The sequence below is a fragment of the Onychostruthus taczanowskii genome, unplaced genomic scaffold (assembly GCF_017590055.1).
Source record: "Onychostruthus taczanowskii isolate IOZ18803 unplaced genomic scaffold, ASM1759005v1 scaffold15, whole genome shotgun sequence".
Taxonomy (NCBI): Eukaryota; Metazoa; Chordata; class Aves; order Passeriformes; family Passeridae; genus Onychostruthus; species Onychostruthus taczanowskii.
Genome location: NW_024498685.1, coordinates 3,123,801 through 3,142,549, shown reverse-complemented (window position 1 = coordinate 3,142,549; position 18,749 = coordinate 3,123,801). Strand labels below are relative to the sequence as shown.

General features: G+C 42.0%; 1 protein-coding gene and 1 long non-coding RNA gene across 3 annotated transcripts in view; one reads left to right on the top strand and one right to left on the bottom strand.

The window, feature by feature from the left end:
* Positions 1 to 8,757, bottom strand: part of PKP2 (plakophilin 2) — a 38,481-nt gene extending 29,724 nt beyond the window's left edge. Inside the window, exons 1-2 of one of the 2 annotated variants that reach the window (XM_041398768.1) lie at positions 8,461 to 8,757; positions 1,366 to 1,478 (exon numbers count right to left, since the gene is read on the bottom strand). In XM_041398768.1, coding sequence (XP_041254702.1) covers positions 1,366 to 1,478; positions 8,461 to 8,668 — 321 coding nt within the window. In that variant the 5' untranslated portion in view covers positions 8,669 to 8,757. The remainder of the gene's footprint in view (positions 1 to 1,365; positions 1,479 to 8,460) is intronic. The other variant, XM_041398770.1, reaches the window with a different exon arrangement.
* A 296-nt stretch (positions 8,758 to 9,053) lies between these two features.
* LOC121332883 lies at positions 9,054 to 14,309 on the top strand. The gene is made up of 3 exons (XR_005952216.1): positions 9,054 to 9,383; positions 11,912 to 11,997; positions 14,082 to 14,309. It is a non-coding gene; the product is annotated as an uncharacterized LOC121332883 (long non-coding RNA).
* The last annotated feature ends 4,440 nt before the right edge of the window (positions 14,310 to 18,749 follow it).

Sequence of the window (18,749 nt, the reverse complement as noted above, 5' to 3'; positions counted from 1 at the left end):
ATTCCCTTAATTTCACTGTTGAGGAGATCCTGAGGGTGATAGTTGACTCACAAAAGGAGTAAAGATTATAGAAACCAGCAGGCTCAGGCAAAGATCATTGTATATATCTGTTTATTCTACAGAAGTTATGCAAGGATATCTTTACCTGTTGTTTGGGGATAATTAACATTTTTTGTGAAGTACTAGACCTTGTGGCTTTTCCCAGCTTTTACGCTTTTTTCTCTTTTCTCCCCACCCCCTGCATGGTAAACTGTATTATTTTCTTGTGATTCCTATGTCACCTCCACTTTTCCTCTTGTTGCTCTCTTCTGGAAGGAATGAATTCAGATTAAATATTATGGACTGCAGGACTGGTGAGTATAGAGGATGGGAGAACAGAGAATGAAATGTGTTTAGGTAAATGCTTCTGTCTCTCCCTATACAGAGCTAGAGCTGCTTCATTGACTGCTCAAAGGCTGGGCTATTACTTTTAATGACAAAGCGCCATTCTCGAGTAGTCTAAAATTAGGAAAGAATTGCCCCCTTCATGCACAGTTATTTACCAAATAAATGTTTCTGTTCTCAAGCCAAAATGCTTTCAGTTTACTAAATAGATTGTGCAGGAGCATTGCTATCGAGCTGTGTTAATTTCCCAGTTGGTCCTTCAAATAGGTCCAAAACCAATTATGAGCTGTGTCAAAAACCCTGCAGAAAACCAATTATTTATCTCAGCATTCAGGCCATAACCCCAAGAAAAGCTGGTCAAAATAACAAGAGAATTTATGATTAGATGGTTTAGAAACACCATTGTATTGCAAGGACTGTACTGCTGGAATTCTTATCATGATAAAACAGGTTACAACAGGAGTATTTGAAATGATAAGGAACCACTCTACATTGTAAAAACGGAAGTATTTGTGAAGCTAAAGCAATCTGTTTTGCTTTGGTTTTGGATGCTTAATTCTGTTTGCCTGGGCAGCCTGGCCTCTGGCCACCCTGAGGTACAGATGTGCTGACTGAGCTGCTGTCTGGTGGGAGGGATGAAGATCTGACTTGTCACAGCCTTTGCCTCAGTGGAGTGTAAATATGATTTTTCTTTTTCTACCCTGATGCCAATTCTCACAAACCCAACAGGACTGCAAACAGCCCATCTGTATGATTGGCTTGAATTTGGCTACTGGGCTCTGAAGTCATTGAAAGGAAGAGAGAACACAAAGAGATTTCATTGTAAAACCCTCATTTTCTAAAAATCAGGTTTTAAGAAGAAAATGAACAAGGAAACAAACCTCATAACACCATCTAAATTGTATTATTTGTAGCAACAAAATGAATAAACTATGTGTGTGATACTATTTTTATTTCTACTCATTGTCTTGCTTTCCTCACCTGGTTTGCCTGGTAGTATGAGAAACTGTAGGGAGACCTTGGTGCAAAATCATTCTCAGTGATCCCCATGTTATAGACACGCTCTGGTACACTGGATGCACGGTGCAGGCTGCCTGGAACCAAAGATTAACATTAGTAAGGTCGTACCAAAACGTAGCATTCTTATAAAGGATGATACATAATACTGGTAGCAGTCAGCACTGACATTTATGTAAGCTGAAAATTGAACAGGGAAATAATGGAGGGATATTTGCATTTTCCTGAGAGTACAAGCCATTTTTTTTCCAGTTCCCTATGTACTTTGCTTAAGAGTTATTTTTAGCTTTTAGGAGTCCAGTGACTCCTGCAGCTATGAAAATTGTTTTAACAAAGCAAGCTGATATTTTAAATATCCCAGATAACAAACTGATTAAGTGCTGAGAAACAGTATCACTGAACTAAGAACACTTATTTTTCACTGTAACCACTCTGAATGTACATGCAAATATATAAATGTATGGTTTACCCTGGTTGACTATGACATGCAAAGCACTCAAGAGATGAAAAAATTGCAGCTGTAGATTGGAGCTGAGAAACACGGGTTGGTGTCCGTATCTGTGCACGCTAGAGATGCAGATTTCACCATGTAAACAGTTTGTAAACAAACAGCACACACTGAGTATTTCAGCACACACTCTTTATTTCACAGCTGTCTGTCTGCCTCAGCTGCTGCTTTTTCTTCTCCCTCAGGTGCTAATTTAATGGCAGTGTATTGGAGCAAATAATGCTTCATTCTTCTCAGTGCTCCACCCAAGCAGCACAAAGAGTCTGTGAACAAACTCCATGGCTCATGGTGCTGTAAAGCTGGGTTGTGCACAGGCACTTCAAATCTGCACCTGAAAGGTACACTAATCCTACAAATAATATCAAAGATCCACATCTTATTTGGTTATCTGCTCTCTTTTTTTCCCATGACCCAGCTCTGAAAATAGAGCAGCACATTGTGATTATTTCTTCCAGTAAAACCTCAAACAGGCCCACAAAACCTTTGGGCTGTTCCTTTTTTTCCACTCTTTTCATTTTAAAAGAGTGAGTGCTTCTATTAATGAAACTTTTTAAATCAACAGATATTAATGAAATAATTATTTACGAGATTCCCATGTTACCATAAGATTCTGCACATAGGAATGTAACTAACACAGGTTTAAAGAGGTGAAATAGAAGTTGAAAGCAAGACCTCAAATCAGTCATAAATGGGCCTACTAGGCTGAACAGGTAATACTGGTCAATAAAGAAGCTAACTGGCCATCAATTTTCAAAACAGCAAATATTACCTGAGATACTACAGAGAAGAAATCTAAAGAATGCTGACTTGCCCAAACTGCTAAAGATCAAATTTGTGGATCCCATAATGCAGTAAAATGCAATAAAATATAATGGCAGAATTTGATAATTTGAGGCCTAATTCAAACATAAGTTGCAATTATTTTGCTTGTATAATCATACTTTCCAATTCTCTCATTGTGGCAGATTTAAACATGTATGAGGTGATTTGTTAGGACACATTCACAGTTACTTTGTGTCATGAGAGTGGAATGGTGCAGCTTGGTCAAACTCATGATTTGGATTGTAATAATTCCTTCCTGACATTACAAGGTTACCATAGCCCAAGGGTTACCTGAGCACATGAGAAAGAGGCAGGAGTAAATTGTTCTCTTATACTGCAAACATTTCACAGAAATGTGCACCAACATCCCAAATCTACAGATTGATACGGATGTCACATTTGTGTCATGTAAGTCCCACAGCAATGTACTATTTCAGGTGCCCAGTAAGAGTCCATCTCAGCTAAGTGCTGGCTTTTTAAAGATTCACTTTCTTCATTGCTGCATATTGAAGGACTTTCATACAATAAATAATGAAATATGAATACCCATAAATTTCTGTTTCTTTACAGTTTGTATTTTTTTCCTGTTTACTGTACTTAGTGAGAAAATGTTCTCAGTTATGTCCTTAGGGCATAAAAGCCCTTTCAGCAAATAACTTTTGTATATTTTAGATAACTCTAAGCTTGTCTTTATTAAAAATAAAAATACAAAAAAGAGGACAAGTTAAAAATAACAAGGCTGTCCATTAAGTGGCTGAGGATGAACTACATATCTAACAGTTCCCTCTTAGAAAAACAAAATACAGTAAATCAAAAACTGTACCATGCAGTTATCTTTCAATCATTCCCTTTTTTCTACCTTGTCAAATTATCCATCAGTAAAATTTTTTCTCTTTCAGAGACAAACACAGTACTTGTCAACCTATGGAATTTCATTTGCAGTTACGTCTTGCTTGCTCTTATCACATCAGTAAATTACTTTGCTGGCCTTTTACCTGTAGATTTATCAGGCAGACATAAAAGGCATGGTTTTTACTGTGTGCTGGTTACTTGTGCCAAAAGTCTGTGTGGTAAAGGAAAAAGTGGCAACTGAAGTGCTGTGCCTTTCCAACAGTTACAGATGCAGAATAGATGACCTCATCAAAATTTGCCTGGCCAGTGAGGCTTCCCTCAGTCTATTTTACTGTACTACAAAAACCTTACACACCCAGTGCCATGTTTTGTTGTTTGATTTTAAAAAGCCAAGAAATATTATTTTTAAAATCTATGTTATGTTCTTATTTACTGTTAGGACTAATACTGTCTGACTGTGGTTCTCAGTGTTTTAAGTCTCACAAAAACTCTCTCCTCAGGAAATAAGCACACGATCCACTTACTCATCCACAGGGGAAAAACACTATTTGAGAGGCCATAGGACACCACACTTGATTTCCAGCAGCCAGTCAGGAAAAAATGGGTTTGCTGCAGGCCCTGCATCATGTCTGTCAACCCATAAGGGTATTTTGGACAACTCAGGCACCTCAGACAGCATCAGACACCCATGTGTGGGCAACTGAGTGGAACTGCTTATCAGTTCCCTCTCTGCTGTCAGTATGAATTAAAACAGCCGAGGAACACCTTGGATATGGTCAGTGGAGGAGGCAAACCGAGCCCCTCTGCTCTTCTCCACGCCTAAAATAAGAGCTGTGCAGAAGTCACCTGATATTGCAACAGTTACAAGAAAATTCTGAGACCTGAAAAAATAATTCCAGTGTCAGGAGGCAGCAGGCTGTACAGATGACTGAGTAGAAATCCCATTTGTCTCCAGAGAGACTCTTCTCAAGGCCCCTTTGCTCCCCTGGAGGTGACAAGCCCAACACCTCCCAAGGCCTTGGAAATTTCTCCCCAGCAATCACTGCCTATGGCTGCAGACAGACCACCCTAATGTTTGCTTTGCTTTCAGAAACAACAATGACAAGAGGCATCGCTAAGATATCTGGTAGATGAAAAAGCCAATTATCTCCACTAAGGAGCTGGGTGTGTCAAATCCCCCTTAAATCACGGACAGGGGTAACTCTCTGATGTGTCTTCTTCAGCACTTTCATATTTGAATGGATACCATGAAAGCCAAATTTTGGCTTTGAACTTCTCAGTGCAGTCATCAATGTGGCTGTACCTGTACACATGAGTGTAACAGGACCTGAGGGACTGTCACACACCCGGAGTGCTCCCCTGGCCAGCGCTCATTGCCCACTCCTGCTCAGGGCACCTGGGTGGTCACCTCCCCCTCGGGGACTCCTCAGCACTCCTGGGCTGGCACCCTTCCATCCCCTGTTATACTTCAGCACTCAGGATGGACTCAGATGATGACATTTAATAATGGCATATCAAAACCATCACTGAATCCCTTCATCTCCAGATCAAAGAGCCTTCCTTTTGATTGTGCTCCTTCATCACTCTGCCAGCATGTGCCTGGTCCCAGAGGAGTTTTTCTAACATTTTGTGTTGGTTAGGACATTTACACAAGGGTTCAAATTTAAGAAAAAGATTTCTTCTGGCTCAGAAAGCAGAGGCATGTAACAACACCAACAAAAATTGAAAGTCAACACAGATATGTTTTCTACTTCCTTATCCCAGAAACATAGAAAATTACTATAGAACAGTCAACATTCTGCCAAATAGAAAGCCAAAGACAAAAAAGTGCCCTGAGTCCCTAAAAACAACTGTAACAAGAAAATACTATGAATTTTAGAAGTTATTAAATGTGAGGAATAAATAAGACTCTGATTTCTATTGTCTTATATCTGATGCTGTTTATTTGGAAATTACGTAAGATTGAATTCTGCTTTTACTTTTTGTTTGATTGGTTTTTCTTAATAAACACACTGTGTTTATAAAACTTGTTAGAAAAAGAATCAGTACACAGACAGCAGTTCATCAGGCCATTTGGTTTTGTGTGATACATTACTCAATTCTGCCCTCATTTTTTAAAGTCAGGATCTGATAAGGATGCCTTAAAGGGCTAATCAAAATCCAAAAGGAACAAGAGGAGAGGCAAGTGGACTCATAAACAGAATGAAGTTTAAAAGATTCCTAAAATGTACATGAAATAAAAACAGCATGTGCAACAAAACACGAGTCATTAAAATTTCTGATTCCAAATGCCACTTTTACTTTGATAAGGTGAAACTACCTACCATTGTATTTCCAGTCCTAAATAACATCCAGAAATTTGATATGACTGCTTTAGTTGTTCAAAACATTTAAGGGCAGCGCAATCTTTAATTTATAAAGGCTCAGCAGTGGGTAAACTGGACAAGCTGCAGCTGTTGTTGAACTGCTTGAAAAGCTATTAACAATGCTTGACAACATCTTGAAAAGAGTTGAGCACGTATGTAACTTCATTCCTTTGGCAGCAGGTGGAATCCTCAAATCTGAAGGTTACTGAATTTCTATTATCAGAAAGAAACACGCCTTCCAAAAGGGGGAAAAGGGCATGAAACAACAAACAGTATGGGGGTAGGAGGAAAAAAAAATCCATATAAAAGTAGTGCTGAAGGCTAAGCAGACACCTCTAATTTGAAACTCTAGAGAGAAATTATGTTGGCTGACAAATTGGTTCTTGTGGCTTCAAAGTTTCAGTAGAGTACAGTATAGTCGGAGTATAGTAGAAAAAATAAAATATAGTTTCAGTAGAAAATGGGTGTGCACTGATGACACTGGGCAAGAACTTTTCCTACCACTGATTTTTCACACCCAGTGGTTATGTGCTTGGCTAATTTTAGGCATGCATGTGAACACTGTGGCTCGGTATGCACTAAGTACCTTGTTGAGCAGAGTCTGAAATACTCCTACAGACAGGACAGTAATGTCACAGGGGACTTGCTCCTGCTTCCTCTAAATCTTTGTAATCCTCCTTTGAAACTGCAAACAATGTCAGAACCTTGAATGTAGCCAGAAAAGGGCTGTAATTCACAGAAATGGATGCTTTTGCATGTAAAAAAGGGCATATTTTTTAAAAGTTCGCTACACATCAGAATTCTATTGTTTCTGAAAGCATGGTCCATATTTGAGCAAGTCTACATAGAAAGCACATTGGGACACACATGCAAGTTTATGTATATTTTTCAGGAAAGTCAACATGTTAAATGCAAGACTGGCTAAGATTCACATTATATATATATAAGATCTAGACAGATATACATGTATTATACACATGTATAAATTAATGGAATGCATTTCAGTTTTCATTATTTTTTTCTGAGTTTTACAATGGGACTAAAAATTGTACAGCAACTTGTCCATAAAAATACGTTTGAAAGAAAAAAAGTTCATTTTTTGCATGAACACGACATGTTACAGACATGCCATTTTCCACCCCTTATTTTGAAGTTTAAAAGTTTTGGTGTCTGAGAAATGCAAGGGCTTCAAATACTTGACCTTTAGCAAAGCAAAGCAAACCAAGATAACTATCCCCAAATATGTCAGGTCTGTTAATGTACTCCAGAGAAGCCAGGATGCCTGGAGAGCAGGGGAACTCTGTTTTCATAGTGTTTTATGGATGGTTTGGAGACATGAGCTCAGGTTCATGACACCGTATCATTTATAAACTATCCTTAAAAAGCTTTTTGTAGGCTCTTTGCTGAGAGAAAAAGAAATTAAGCAACCCAAAAGTGTTTAGAATCTGTATTTAAATGACCAAACTAAGGACTTGCATGTTTATCTGCACATTGCACACCTGTTTATGTGATTGGTACAACTGATTTCTATGAGCAGAATATGTCCATTTTTGCCATGGGCTGTTTTTTAAAATAGAGGCCAGACAATGAACAAGAAAATATTCGTCTGCCTGACTCTTAAGACAGATGAGTGAAGTATGGTTACAAAAACTTTCGTCACACAGCTTTTAGCAAATGAAAGGTGACAACTTCTTAAAGGACAACGGAGCAACAGGGCATGGAGCCTGCGGGTCAGTCATATCTTCCCATTTAAAAACAAAATTAAAGTTCCACGGTACATAAAGTTTTCATGAGTGGTTAAGACTAAACATCTCGAGTATTTGGCCTTTAACCCTCAGCACCTGGCAGTCACCCTGTGGGTGCCTGGCGCTGTGGTCGCGCTCTGCTCGGGGCACAAGGTGTGGCTGCAGATTTCCTGAAGGGTTTGGCCTTCTGGCTACAAGATCTGGGAAGCGAGGGATGATTAACGTCAATTTGCAGCACGCATGTCAAAGAACTGGGTAAATAATGTCTGATAGCATTATCCTTCTGTGCTTCCCATTCATGCCTTTCCTAGAGTTACTTTTCCAAACTTTTTTTTTTAATTGCACGGTTAAACAAGGCAAACCTTTTGCTACGATTCGTCCCATTTTACTTCGCAAACAGGAGCAGTGGGTAAAGCTAAAGGCATTAAAATAAGCACACAGAGCGGCTGCTGGATTAGGAGAATTTCAGCTCGGTTGCCGTCTCGGGCAGCGGGGAGCCTGGAGCGGCCCCGGCACACACCGAGTCACGGCGGGGCTTGGGAGGGAGAAACTCCTGACTCGCGGCGGTGGGAAAACAGTAAAAGAAGAGGCGACAGAGCCACGAGTTTGATTTCCTGCCCGAGCAGTCCGCACGCCCCAGGGCCGGGAAGCCGCGGACACGGGACCAGCTGGGGTCGCTTCCCAGAGCCGTGTCCCGGGTCCCCTCCCGGAGCCGTGTCCGGGGTCCCATCCCATCTCCGGAGAGCATCGCGGGGCGGGCACTCACCATTGTACAGCGAGCCCCGGCTCTTCCTGGCTAGCGTCTGCTGGACCTGCCGGTGGATCCGCAGCGCCTTCTCCTCCCCGGCGCGATCTCCCGACAGCTTCAGCCGGTCCTCGGAGGGCAGCGCCAGGCTGGAGCTGTCCAGCTCGCCCAAGATCTGCTGGCCCAGCACGGTGCGGATGTAGCCCTGCTCGGGCCCGCGGCCGGCCATGGGCACGGCCGGGCTGGGCTCGGCTCCGCGAACCTGTTGCAGCTCCGCCGCTTCCCCAGCGCCGGGGCCGAGCCGCGCCCAGCGCGCCCCGCCCGCCGCACAGGTGCCAGGCACGGCCCCCGCCCCGCCCCGCCGGGACCGGTTCTCCCCTCCCCTGCTCGGCCCCTCGCCGCTATCCCGCTCCCCTGCCCTGCCCGCCCGGGGAAAGGGTCCGGCGGGGTTGCCCGGCACGGCCCGGCCCGGCCCGGCCCGGCACGGCACGGCCCGGCACGGCCTAGCCCTGCCCAGCCCGGCACAGCCTAGCCCTGCTCTCGCCAGCGGGAAGCGACCGCCGCCTCCGGGAAGAGCCGCCTGTCCCCGTCCTCCCGCAGGGGCAGTCCCGGAGCGGCCGGGGATGAGCTCCCGGGGCCGCGATCGTGCGTTTGTGTGTCTGTGTGTGTCTGTGTCTGTGTGTGTGTCTGTGTGTGTGTCTGTGTGTGTGTCTGTGTGTGTGTGTGTGTGTGTCTGTGTGTGTGTGTCTGTGTCTGTGTGTGTGTGTGTGTGTGTTTGTGCGTGTGTTTCTGTTTGTGTTTGTGTCGCACCCGCCGGGACACCGGGTTCCCGTGGCACACACACCCCCCCGTGAACAGGCGCACGAACCCATTTTAAACGTATAAATATGCGCTGTCCTCATGTGCCGTCCCTCATAGATACTTGGCATCACGGTATATATAAGGTAATTCTATGTTTACACATTCTGTGTGTAAGTTTCAGCCTGGAAATAGAAGATGTTGTAAGCGCGGTGGTCCGTGCTGCGAAGATCAAACTTTCAGGCGGGAGTGGTTATAGGGCTGCTGGTTTGGGAGGTTTTCCCGCTGTCTGGGTTTTTTCCAGGCTGCCCCAAGGGATTGCAGAGAGATGAGTTACAGCCGCCTTCTCTCAGTTTGGTTGTAAAGAGGTGATGAGGGAATTGCTCAGTTAAAGCTTGGAAAAACCCCAACTGGCTCTGCCCCTGCTGTCATGAGTGGGTTTTGCCCCCGGAAGTACCGCTGGGGGAAGGCTGATATTCTCATATGATCTCAGAACACAGCTTGAATTTAGTGTTCAAGTACTCTACTCACGGTGGGTTCAAAGGAGGAGGAACAACAGAGTTTTGGGGAAAGGAAAATGCAGGCTTTAGAAGAAGAACTAGGCTATCCAGGGTTGGAAAATTAAAAAAAAAACAAAAAAAAACAAAACAAAACAAAAAAAAAAAACAAAAAACAAACAAACAAAAAAAAAAACACCAAAAATTTCATCTAACTAGATGTAGGTATTTCAGCATAAAACCCGCTGATTCTTAAAAGCAAATGATAACTAATGTGGCTTTCAACTTCATGTATTGCTATTTCAGAGACATGCTGGGACTCAAAATGAGCTATTGAAGCTTGATTTTTACCAAATTCCAGACAGCAGTGGGGGTACACATGGCTGGGGAGGAGCTGGGGTGATCTTTGACTGAGGGTACACTGCAACATAAGAAACTGGGCACCTTCTCACAAAAATCAGGATGGGGAGGAAGAAGTGGCTCTGCACTTCCGAGTCCAGAATCCTTTTACCCCTGATTTTTACTCTTTGTCTCTCTTCTGGTTTTTCACTAAAAGGGGGAGGGAGCTCTGGACCTTTTCTGAATTAAAGTCACTCCCCTTTGTTCTAATGTGGCACCCACAGGTGAGGTCATGGCAGTGATACATGAGAATAGTTTCACTGGTTGAGGGAAAATGGGTGACACACTCCTTTCCTTATAAACGGGAGAAAATTATATATTGGAGCAGAAAGTTTGGAGATGGTGGGGTGGAGGGGGGAACCAGCTGGGAAAGAGGAGCAGGAATTTGTGGAGAGGAGGAAATGTGGCAGAACAGCAGATAACAGTGGTTCCTCGTGCATACAGCTCTTTTTTTTTTTGTGCAGTAGGACAGGACTAACTTGCACCCTGACCTGTTAATAAAGCTGTGTTCATGTCATCATTCAGTCGTACACTCCTGATGAATATGGGCAGAATTGGGACGGCCAAGAAATAATTGTAACAGAAAAGTGCAAGGGTAGAAAAAAGAAAGAATGGACAGGATAGGGTAGGAGAAACAATGGGGAAGACACATCACAGCTAGAAAGGAATGTGAACTATGTCAGAAGCTATGTTAGACCCTTTTGCTGACATGCAGACAGTCACAAAAGCATTTCCAGTAAACAATAGATACTTCATTCTCAGGCAGTATGAGTGAGGAGATTAGAAATAGTCTAAAAAATGTGAAACATTTCCTCCCCTCCTCCTTTTCCCTGCCCTCTTCTCCATTCCTGAACTCCAGCACAAACATGAATTCTAGATAGTTTTTATAGTCAAAACCAATTTGGTTTAACACAAACTAATGCACTTGAAATGGATTTAATATTTAGAAAATACCCTTGCAGAGAGTGTCCTCAGATGCCACTGAACCACAGAGAGGTTTACAAGCTCTTGGCACAGTGGCATCGCCTCTGTTGAATTGTTATTAACTTTATTTAGCAAGTATGCACATTTATTTGTGCTTGTCAGATCAGTGGCAAAAGAAATAGCAGTTTGCTCTGGGCTTTAAAACCTTTAATTAGATTTCTGAGATAGATTTCTCTCCTTGTAACTAGGAGTGCTGTCTGGAAAGTTTGGGGCAGGGGGAGAGAGGAGAAAGAATGAATTTTGCCTGCACAGCAATTCAGAAAATGCTTAGCCAAGATCTGAAGTAGAAATGAATTAAAGTTTTTTCTTCACTGAAGAAGATAAACAAACATCATGTAACTGATTGCCCCATCAATAGCAATTCCTTGAAGTTGATTTATTTTGGATTAATCTCCTATATCAACTGAATTTAAAAAAAAGCCCCAATTCTTTTGATAGTGAAATACTTTAGCAGTGTCATTTGCAGGCGGAAAACAACATAGCTGGGATTATTCCTAAAAGATTGTGATGCATGTTTGCTCATTAGATTTTTGAAAAAGAGAGTTAATTACAATGCAAATGCTGACTGAAGGATGTGAAACACCATACAAAAACATTTGCTTTTAGCCCAGTGTCTGATGCAGTCAAGCAGATCAGGAAACCGTCTTTTTTTTTATAAGACATATTTCTTATTCTTATAGATGTGCTTGGCCTAAACCACAAAACCTTTCTCCATCAGGAGGTTCCCACAAGTGATATTTATATGAAAGTTGTGGTGATTCGTTCTTTCTTTTCACTCTTTCTTTCCTTCCCAGTCCCCCTCTCTCTCTATTAGGACTTACGGATCCAGCCGGGTTTGTGCCCTGGAAACAGATGATTTTCAGCTGCAGGAAAAACGGGTGTAAGTATGAACACTGATGTGTTCATTTAAATGTGAAACAATATGCCCAGAAACAATGTGTGTAAATCTCGAGGACCGCACAGAAAACGGATTGCCATTCACTCAAGGTTTGGTTTTCCCCCGTTTTTGTTTCGGATCCCGAGCCTGAAGGTGTTGTGTCTAAGTGCCGGCTAGTCAGGAAGAGCAGGAATTTTTTTTTTCTACACGTGTCCTCTTCTCTCTGGCTGGATTTGCGTGATCCCGCCGAGGGAAAGGGAACGAACTCCTCCCGGCCAGGAGGAGCCCTCGGAGGAGCGAGAGGCCACAGTGCCACCGCGTGTCCCCTCGCTGGAACGGCACGGCCGGGCCTTGGGGACGCACGGGAGAGCGCACTGCGGGCTTTCAAACCCGACAGCCCTATTGTCCTGCAACTTTGTTTGTGTCTTCTTCCAGTAGATTTTTTTTTTTTTTTCACTCTAGCATAATTTTTGGAAGCAGAGAAGCAGATGATGATCTATTTGGTCCTGTAGGATAATTTAAAGTAAATATATATATATATATATATATATATATATATATATATATATATATATATATATATATATTTACTTTAAATTATTTTTTTTTCCCTGAGACACCTAGAGGAAAAGTGCTATTTTTAGATTGGTAAAATGAGTGTGATAGCAGTTCTGTGACTGTAAGAGATATTGCAATAAACGAAGTAAGGGCTGTGATTGAGACTCTCTCCCTGACCTAGACAGAGTTCAAGGGAGCAGCAAATTTCCTGAGGAAAGGAAAACCACAGTCACATACACATTATGAAAATTATTCTCATTGAGACGTCACAAACCTTCACTCAATTCCATGAGGTGGGTGTGGAACTGCTGGTTTTGAAATTCCAGGCCATAGCCCAGAGCTGTGACTTGAGCAATGTCATACCAAACCTGCTGCATGGCCCTGAGCTTTGCTTTATGTCTCAAGAGAGCCAAGGACTGCAGATAACAGTGGCTCCTCAGGCTTCTCTTTGTTATTGTGCAGCAGGACATCCTGCCCTCATTAAGAAAGCCCTATTCATTTGATCGCTCAGGCCTCATTTGTTTCTCCCTGCAGCTGGAGGTGTTGGTGTCTGTCCCACCTAGAGCAGGGGGCAGCTGGTGCTGGCCACTGCTGAGGCCCTCAGGTAAAACCTCTGCCTGAGCCACAGTCTGAGGAGCAGCTTTGTGTGGTGTCACTGCCACACAGTGACAGTTCTGAGGGGGTGGTACTGCCAGAGGTCTGCTAGAGACCTTTGCTGGGCTGCATTCAACCAAGGGATGTTTTTGAAGGCTGTGCCCAGCACAAGTTGTGGGGTTAGATTGTGCTCTGCTACAGCAGAGCAACCTCCAAGAGAAAGGGTGGCTGCCCTTGTGTACAGTGACATCTGTCCTCTGTGGTGCTGTAAAAGGGTTTTGTCACAGTGAAGGAGGCAGCAGGAACAGAGGGAACAGAGACAAAGTTTTTAATATGCCTGACTGTGAATAATCCCTGTGAAACTTCCCCAGATATAGATCCTGGGGAATGTTTTACTTGATAGTAGGCTCCTCTGCACTGTGGGGAGGGGACAGTCTGTCTGCACAGCTCCATTGGGAAGATATTTTTCAGAGATTAAGAGTGGAGGAGACAGCATTAATCTAAATTTCCTGTCTCCCAGCTGATCCTTTGTGTTTGGCAGGACCACCCGCACGCTGTGATCTGGAGGTGGGGTGGTCAGCAAGTTCTGGGGAAAGGTGACAAAGTCCCTTCTGTCCCAGCCACTGGACATCTTGTGGATAACTTTCCCCTGACTGTGCTCTTCTTGCCCAGTTTATCACACCAGGCTCAAGGCTTGCTGGCAAAGCAAACAAAACTGAGCAACAGGGAAATATGGGCAAAACTGTCCATGTGTTGGACTGTTGTCCTGCTGACTCAAGCAATTGCCTGTGCCTAAGACTTGTTCTTTTGTCCTCATTTCTTTCCATTCCAAATCCCTGCGCTCTGTTTCATCCTATCATTTTTAGACTCTCACTTTAACTATCAAGTGTAATATTTTAAAAGAGTGTGTTTTCTTTTTCTTTCTCCTTTTTCAGCCTCGGAGATGCACATAAGCAGTTTTTGGAACAAAGGTTATGCCCTGCATCTGTCAGTTCTTGAGTCATCTGGGAGCTGGGAAGACAGCCAGGAATGATCTGGGAAGACACATTCAAATGGTGGTATCAGATACTGTGCTGTAAAGAGCAGCAATGCAGTGTGACTGTCTGCAGGGCTTGGAATGTAAGGAATGAAGTGGGGCTAATTCCAGGAAGCTGCAATCACTGCTTTGGGTAACACACTTATTCTGTTTTCTCAGGTGTGGATGCTTTCCCAGGCATTAACATTTTGGTCACTGTAGTAAAATAATGTGCTGTATACGTAGGTGGAGGTATAAATATTATGAGACTGAGGGCATGGGTTTATTTGTGTTTGTTTGAGCTGTTATTGCATGCAGTAGCACCTAGAGGCTCTGAATTTTACCAAGGCCCTCTTTCATTGAGTGCTGCATGTATCAGAGTTTTTTGGCTTCGCCTAGTGCTACAAGGAAACAACACCATCCAAATGACATCTTTATATACAAGGCAGGGATAGAGAAATTAAATGTTTTTCCCCAAGAAATGTGGTATCCCAGAGACCGAAAACCATCTCTTATTTTTTGTCTCCTAATTTTGAAATGTATGAGATGGGGTTATTGAGGAAGGTATTAGAGTACCATTTAACACTTTTGTTTCCTAGTGTTAGTAAAAGAGTTTCCATTGGTCATATTTCCCCCATCAAAAAATTATAAAATTTGGAGATAAAACAACATTTTTTTAAAAATAAGAACTGTCAACAGCTGTCCTTCAGGCAAAATGAAAACTCGTATTTTCATTAAAATAACCTAATTTATTTTCTTATTATATTTAGCTAAGTTAAAGAAATCAGTGCTAAAGGGGCTTGAGGAGTATATCTACTCATTTTCTGCTGTAAAACAGGATTAACTGTATCTAAAATAGCGCAGATATCTTCCTAATCTGCTTTTAATATATTTGATGCATGATGGGAGACTATTTCTGTATCATTCTGTTGATCCACAGCCTGAGGATGCACACATGGAAGATCTGTTATAACAGACACTCATCTGCAAAATACCAGGTAATGCATCCTACCCAGTCACCATGAAAGAATGACAGAATGCACTAAAACTTACAGGAGATGAAGCTGGGAGGAAACTGAAGTGTACATGCCTGTTCATTTTGGAATTCCTGACTGCACAAAGCAGTCACAGAGCTGGCTGGCCTCTGTTCTTGGGGAAGGAAAATCTCACTTAGACTCCAGTTGCCAGAAGAGTTTATGAGCAATCTGTGTGTAAGCCCAGCAGATCCATCTGGACTGCTCTCAAGAGCTGCTCCATGACACAATGACTTCCCAACAGTTTAAGAAGGGTTTTTTTGGGGGTGGATTTTTTGGATCAATCAGGTTGATCCACGTTTTATGGACACATTTTTGTAAGTCAGGTTAGGAAAAGTATAGTCCAATCTGATCCTGGCTCAAAATAAACGCAAACAGGTTTGCAGTAAAAAGGTGCCTGGTTTCCTAAACTTTTTAAGGTTTATAACTCTTTTTAGGTTTTGCTGTTAGCACAATGAGTGGTGGGTATAATACAAGGAAAAAGTTAATATCCTAGGCATTTCCAGCATGGTTTAGAGAGTGGACAAGGACCATGTCTACCCTAAGGAAGCCTGCCATGCTGTCATGGTGGCCAGCGGTGGATGTCTGGTATAAAACCAGCACAAAGGTGGAACAGTACTCCCTGAGTATCCTTCTGCAGCTTCCAGCAATGTGCAGCTCAGGGATATCTCCAGCCAGAGGCAGTACCTTTGTGTTTAATTGTATTTAATGATTTTCCCCCATTCGTTTGAATGATGCCTTTTTGCATGACTATTGCCCCTCTGTAATAGGTTATACAGCTTAATTACAGGGTATGAAAACACATTCCCTTTTGTGTTCTTCCAAAATGCTGGATGATAATTTCATTTGATGTAATCTATTTTTGGTATTCTGAAAGGAAAAAAAAAGGAATAAGAGTTTCTTATTCATCCTGTCTGTGCTACTGATTATACAGTTCTTGTTATGTTCCTCTGAAATTGGTTTTCCAGGCTGAAAAGTCCTCTAACTTTTTCATCTCCCTTTCTATGCAAATGGTTTCAAATTGTAGGTCACCTTTATCAGCCTTCATTTTTCTTGCTCAACTCTACAATTTTTAAGATGGGATGCCAGAACTGCACACAGTATTTAAGGTGCCAAGACACCTTGGACTTACCCAGTGATATAGTCATTATTTCCTTTCTTTTCCTATTTTCTTTCTATTCTGCACCTAGTAATTCCTTTATGTTCAGTTAGCATTTTTGGCTGCTTCTAAACTGACATTTTGAAGTCAAACACTAGTGCAGAGGATTTTTTTTTTGACCTTCACATTCCTTGAAGAATGTTGAATATAAACACATTTTAGTGGTTATTACAGAGGTAGTCCTTGATAGTAACATCGTGACACGAGCCAAAAATGTCACTGGGAAGAGAGACAAAACCAGATGCTCCCCCTTGTGTTGCCTGACTATCTTATCCATGAAACATTCCTGTAGAGTGTCTAAAAATACCACAGCGACATTTAAATGTACATAGGAGTAATTAAATTCTACTATTATTATGGTATTTCCAGTCCTGGCAGACTCTCTGAAAGGGATTTTTTCTTAGTTTGTCACTGTGGTTAACTGTCCTGATATTGACCTGGATTAGTGCTAATGTGTAGACTTTGCTTTGAGAGTTGCTTTTAAATATTTTGCCTGACACATCTGTATGAGGTTTGAGATTTGCAGTTGGACATCAAACCACTGCTGTAGTTTTGGTGGTCTTGCAAGTTGTCCATGGGGCTTTAAAATACACATCAGCTTTAATGATGAAGGTCAAGTGTGTAAACACAGTTTAAAATTGTGAAGGTCTAAAGGAGCAAACCAAAATATTTGTTAGAAACATATTTCTAACCTGTAGAGAGTAAGCAATGGATGAATTCCAAATTTAAATTGCTTGCTTTGTTCCAAAGACTTCAAAATGTTTCATGTGTTTTCGTGAACCAAAGTTGACAGCATCAGCCAAACAGACAATTTGGCACTAAGGGCCTTCCAGCCATCTGCAAAACGAGATGAAATCTTGGTGGGGGTTCTTACAAACATTCTCTAATTGTGGCTTGATCAATATACTCGAGCATTCTCATGCCTCCCCTTTGCTCCCCTGTTGCATAATAAATTCGTGTACACTTACCTGTATCACAGCACCTGCCATCTGTTGATCCAGACGTTAAATCTGGACAGTGGAAGTTCTCTGTGCCAGTCAATCGTTCCTTGCTATGTGTTACTTCTCCTGAAGTCAGCTATCATTTTCATATTAGCAGGAGATTTGGATGCTGCTGCTTTTTTTTTTTTTGCCAGTTTGTGGAATCTTTTAGATAAATTATAGAAATATGTGCAGACCCATTGTGCTCTCTGTAGTATCCTGTTTCATTTTTAGATTCATGAAGACTGTAACTAGGAATTTCCTTCTCTGTGCCAGCAGACACTCTATTTCACTCCCCTTTGGCAACTCCAGGCAATCATTCCAAATGGGAGAATGGGATAAAGTGCTTCCTGAAAATCTCAAGTAAATCTTCCAAATACATCCCTAATGTGAAGCCACTGTCAGTAATGCAGATACAGCATGGATGAATATTGTCTTGGCCTCCACTGAATCTGTTTCATTTGGTTTTGGCAACACACTTGAGATTTTTTTAATATGAATCTGTCAGTCTCTCCACAATCTGAATCCAGTCTGGCTGATCTTGTTCAAGTTGTACTTTTTTTTTGACATTGATGAAAATTAATTGATCCCTAGACATGCTGTTGATGCTAATTTATTTCCCACAGCTGCAAAAAGCCCTTATCTCAACAGGTCATTTAAACTGGAATATCCAACTCAAAAGCAGTCTAAGCAGACAAGGACATTTCTTTTTTGTCTAGATCTTATTTGGAAGAAAGGACTGCACAATACACAGTGACCAGTGATTCAACTGGAAAATCACTATGGATATCTTCTGTTACTGACAGGTTCCTTTCCAGCCTCTCTGAAAGCCCTGCTGAAAGTTTTCCCCACTAGACCTGGAATCATGTGCAGAGAAAGATCAGAATTTCTTCCCAAAACACTGGCTTTTTAACAAGGAAAGAACACCAAAGTCCTTCAGTTGTTAAATCTTTTTTTCATTTAGAATGTAAATTAATCAATTAGGGCATCACAGTTGTTTTAGGACATTTTTACAGTTAAAATGGATGAACTATAATAAATCTCCTTCTTGACCACTCTGATCCTTGCAGGTCTGTTTGTTTCCCCTTGCCCATCAAGAGGACATGGCAGAAGCTCCTACAGCCACTTCTGGTTTGCTAAGGAGGTGTCTGTCTCAGGGTACTGTGCAATGCCAACTTTCACAGCGTTTGCTGCCAAAATGATAAGTTCCACTTTTTTTTTTTTTTTTTTTTTTGCACTTCTAATTAAATGCTTTTGTTCTTTCCTTTGTGGTGGGTGTAGCAGCAGCTTTGTCACAGGGTGAGATTCCAGGCTTGCTTAGCTGCAGCTGCTGCAAAACTAGAAATTTCAGTTTTATTGGGTTGGTTTTCTGTGAGGTTGGCAGGTGAAGGAGCAGCACCGAATCTTCTGGCAGT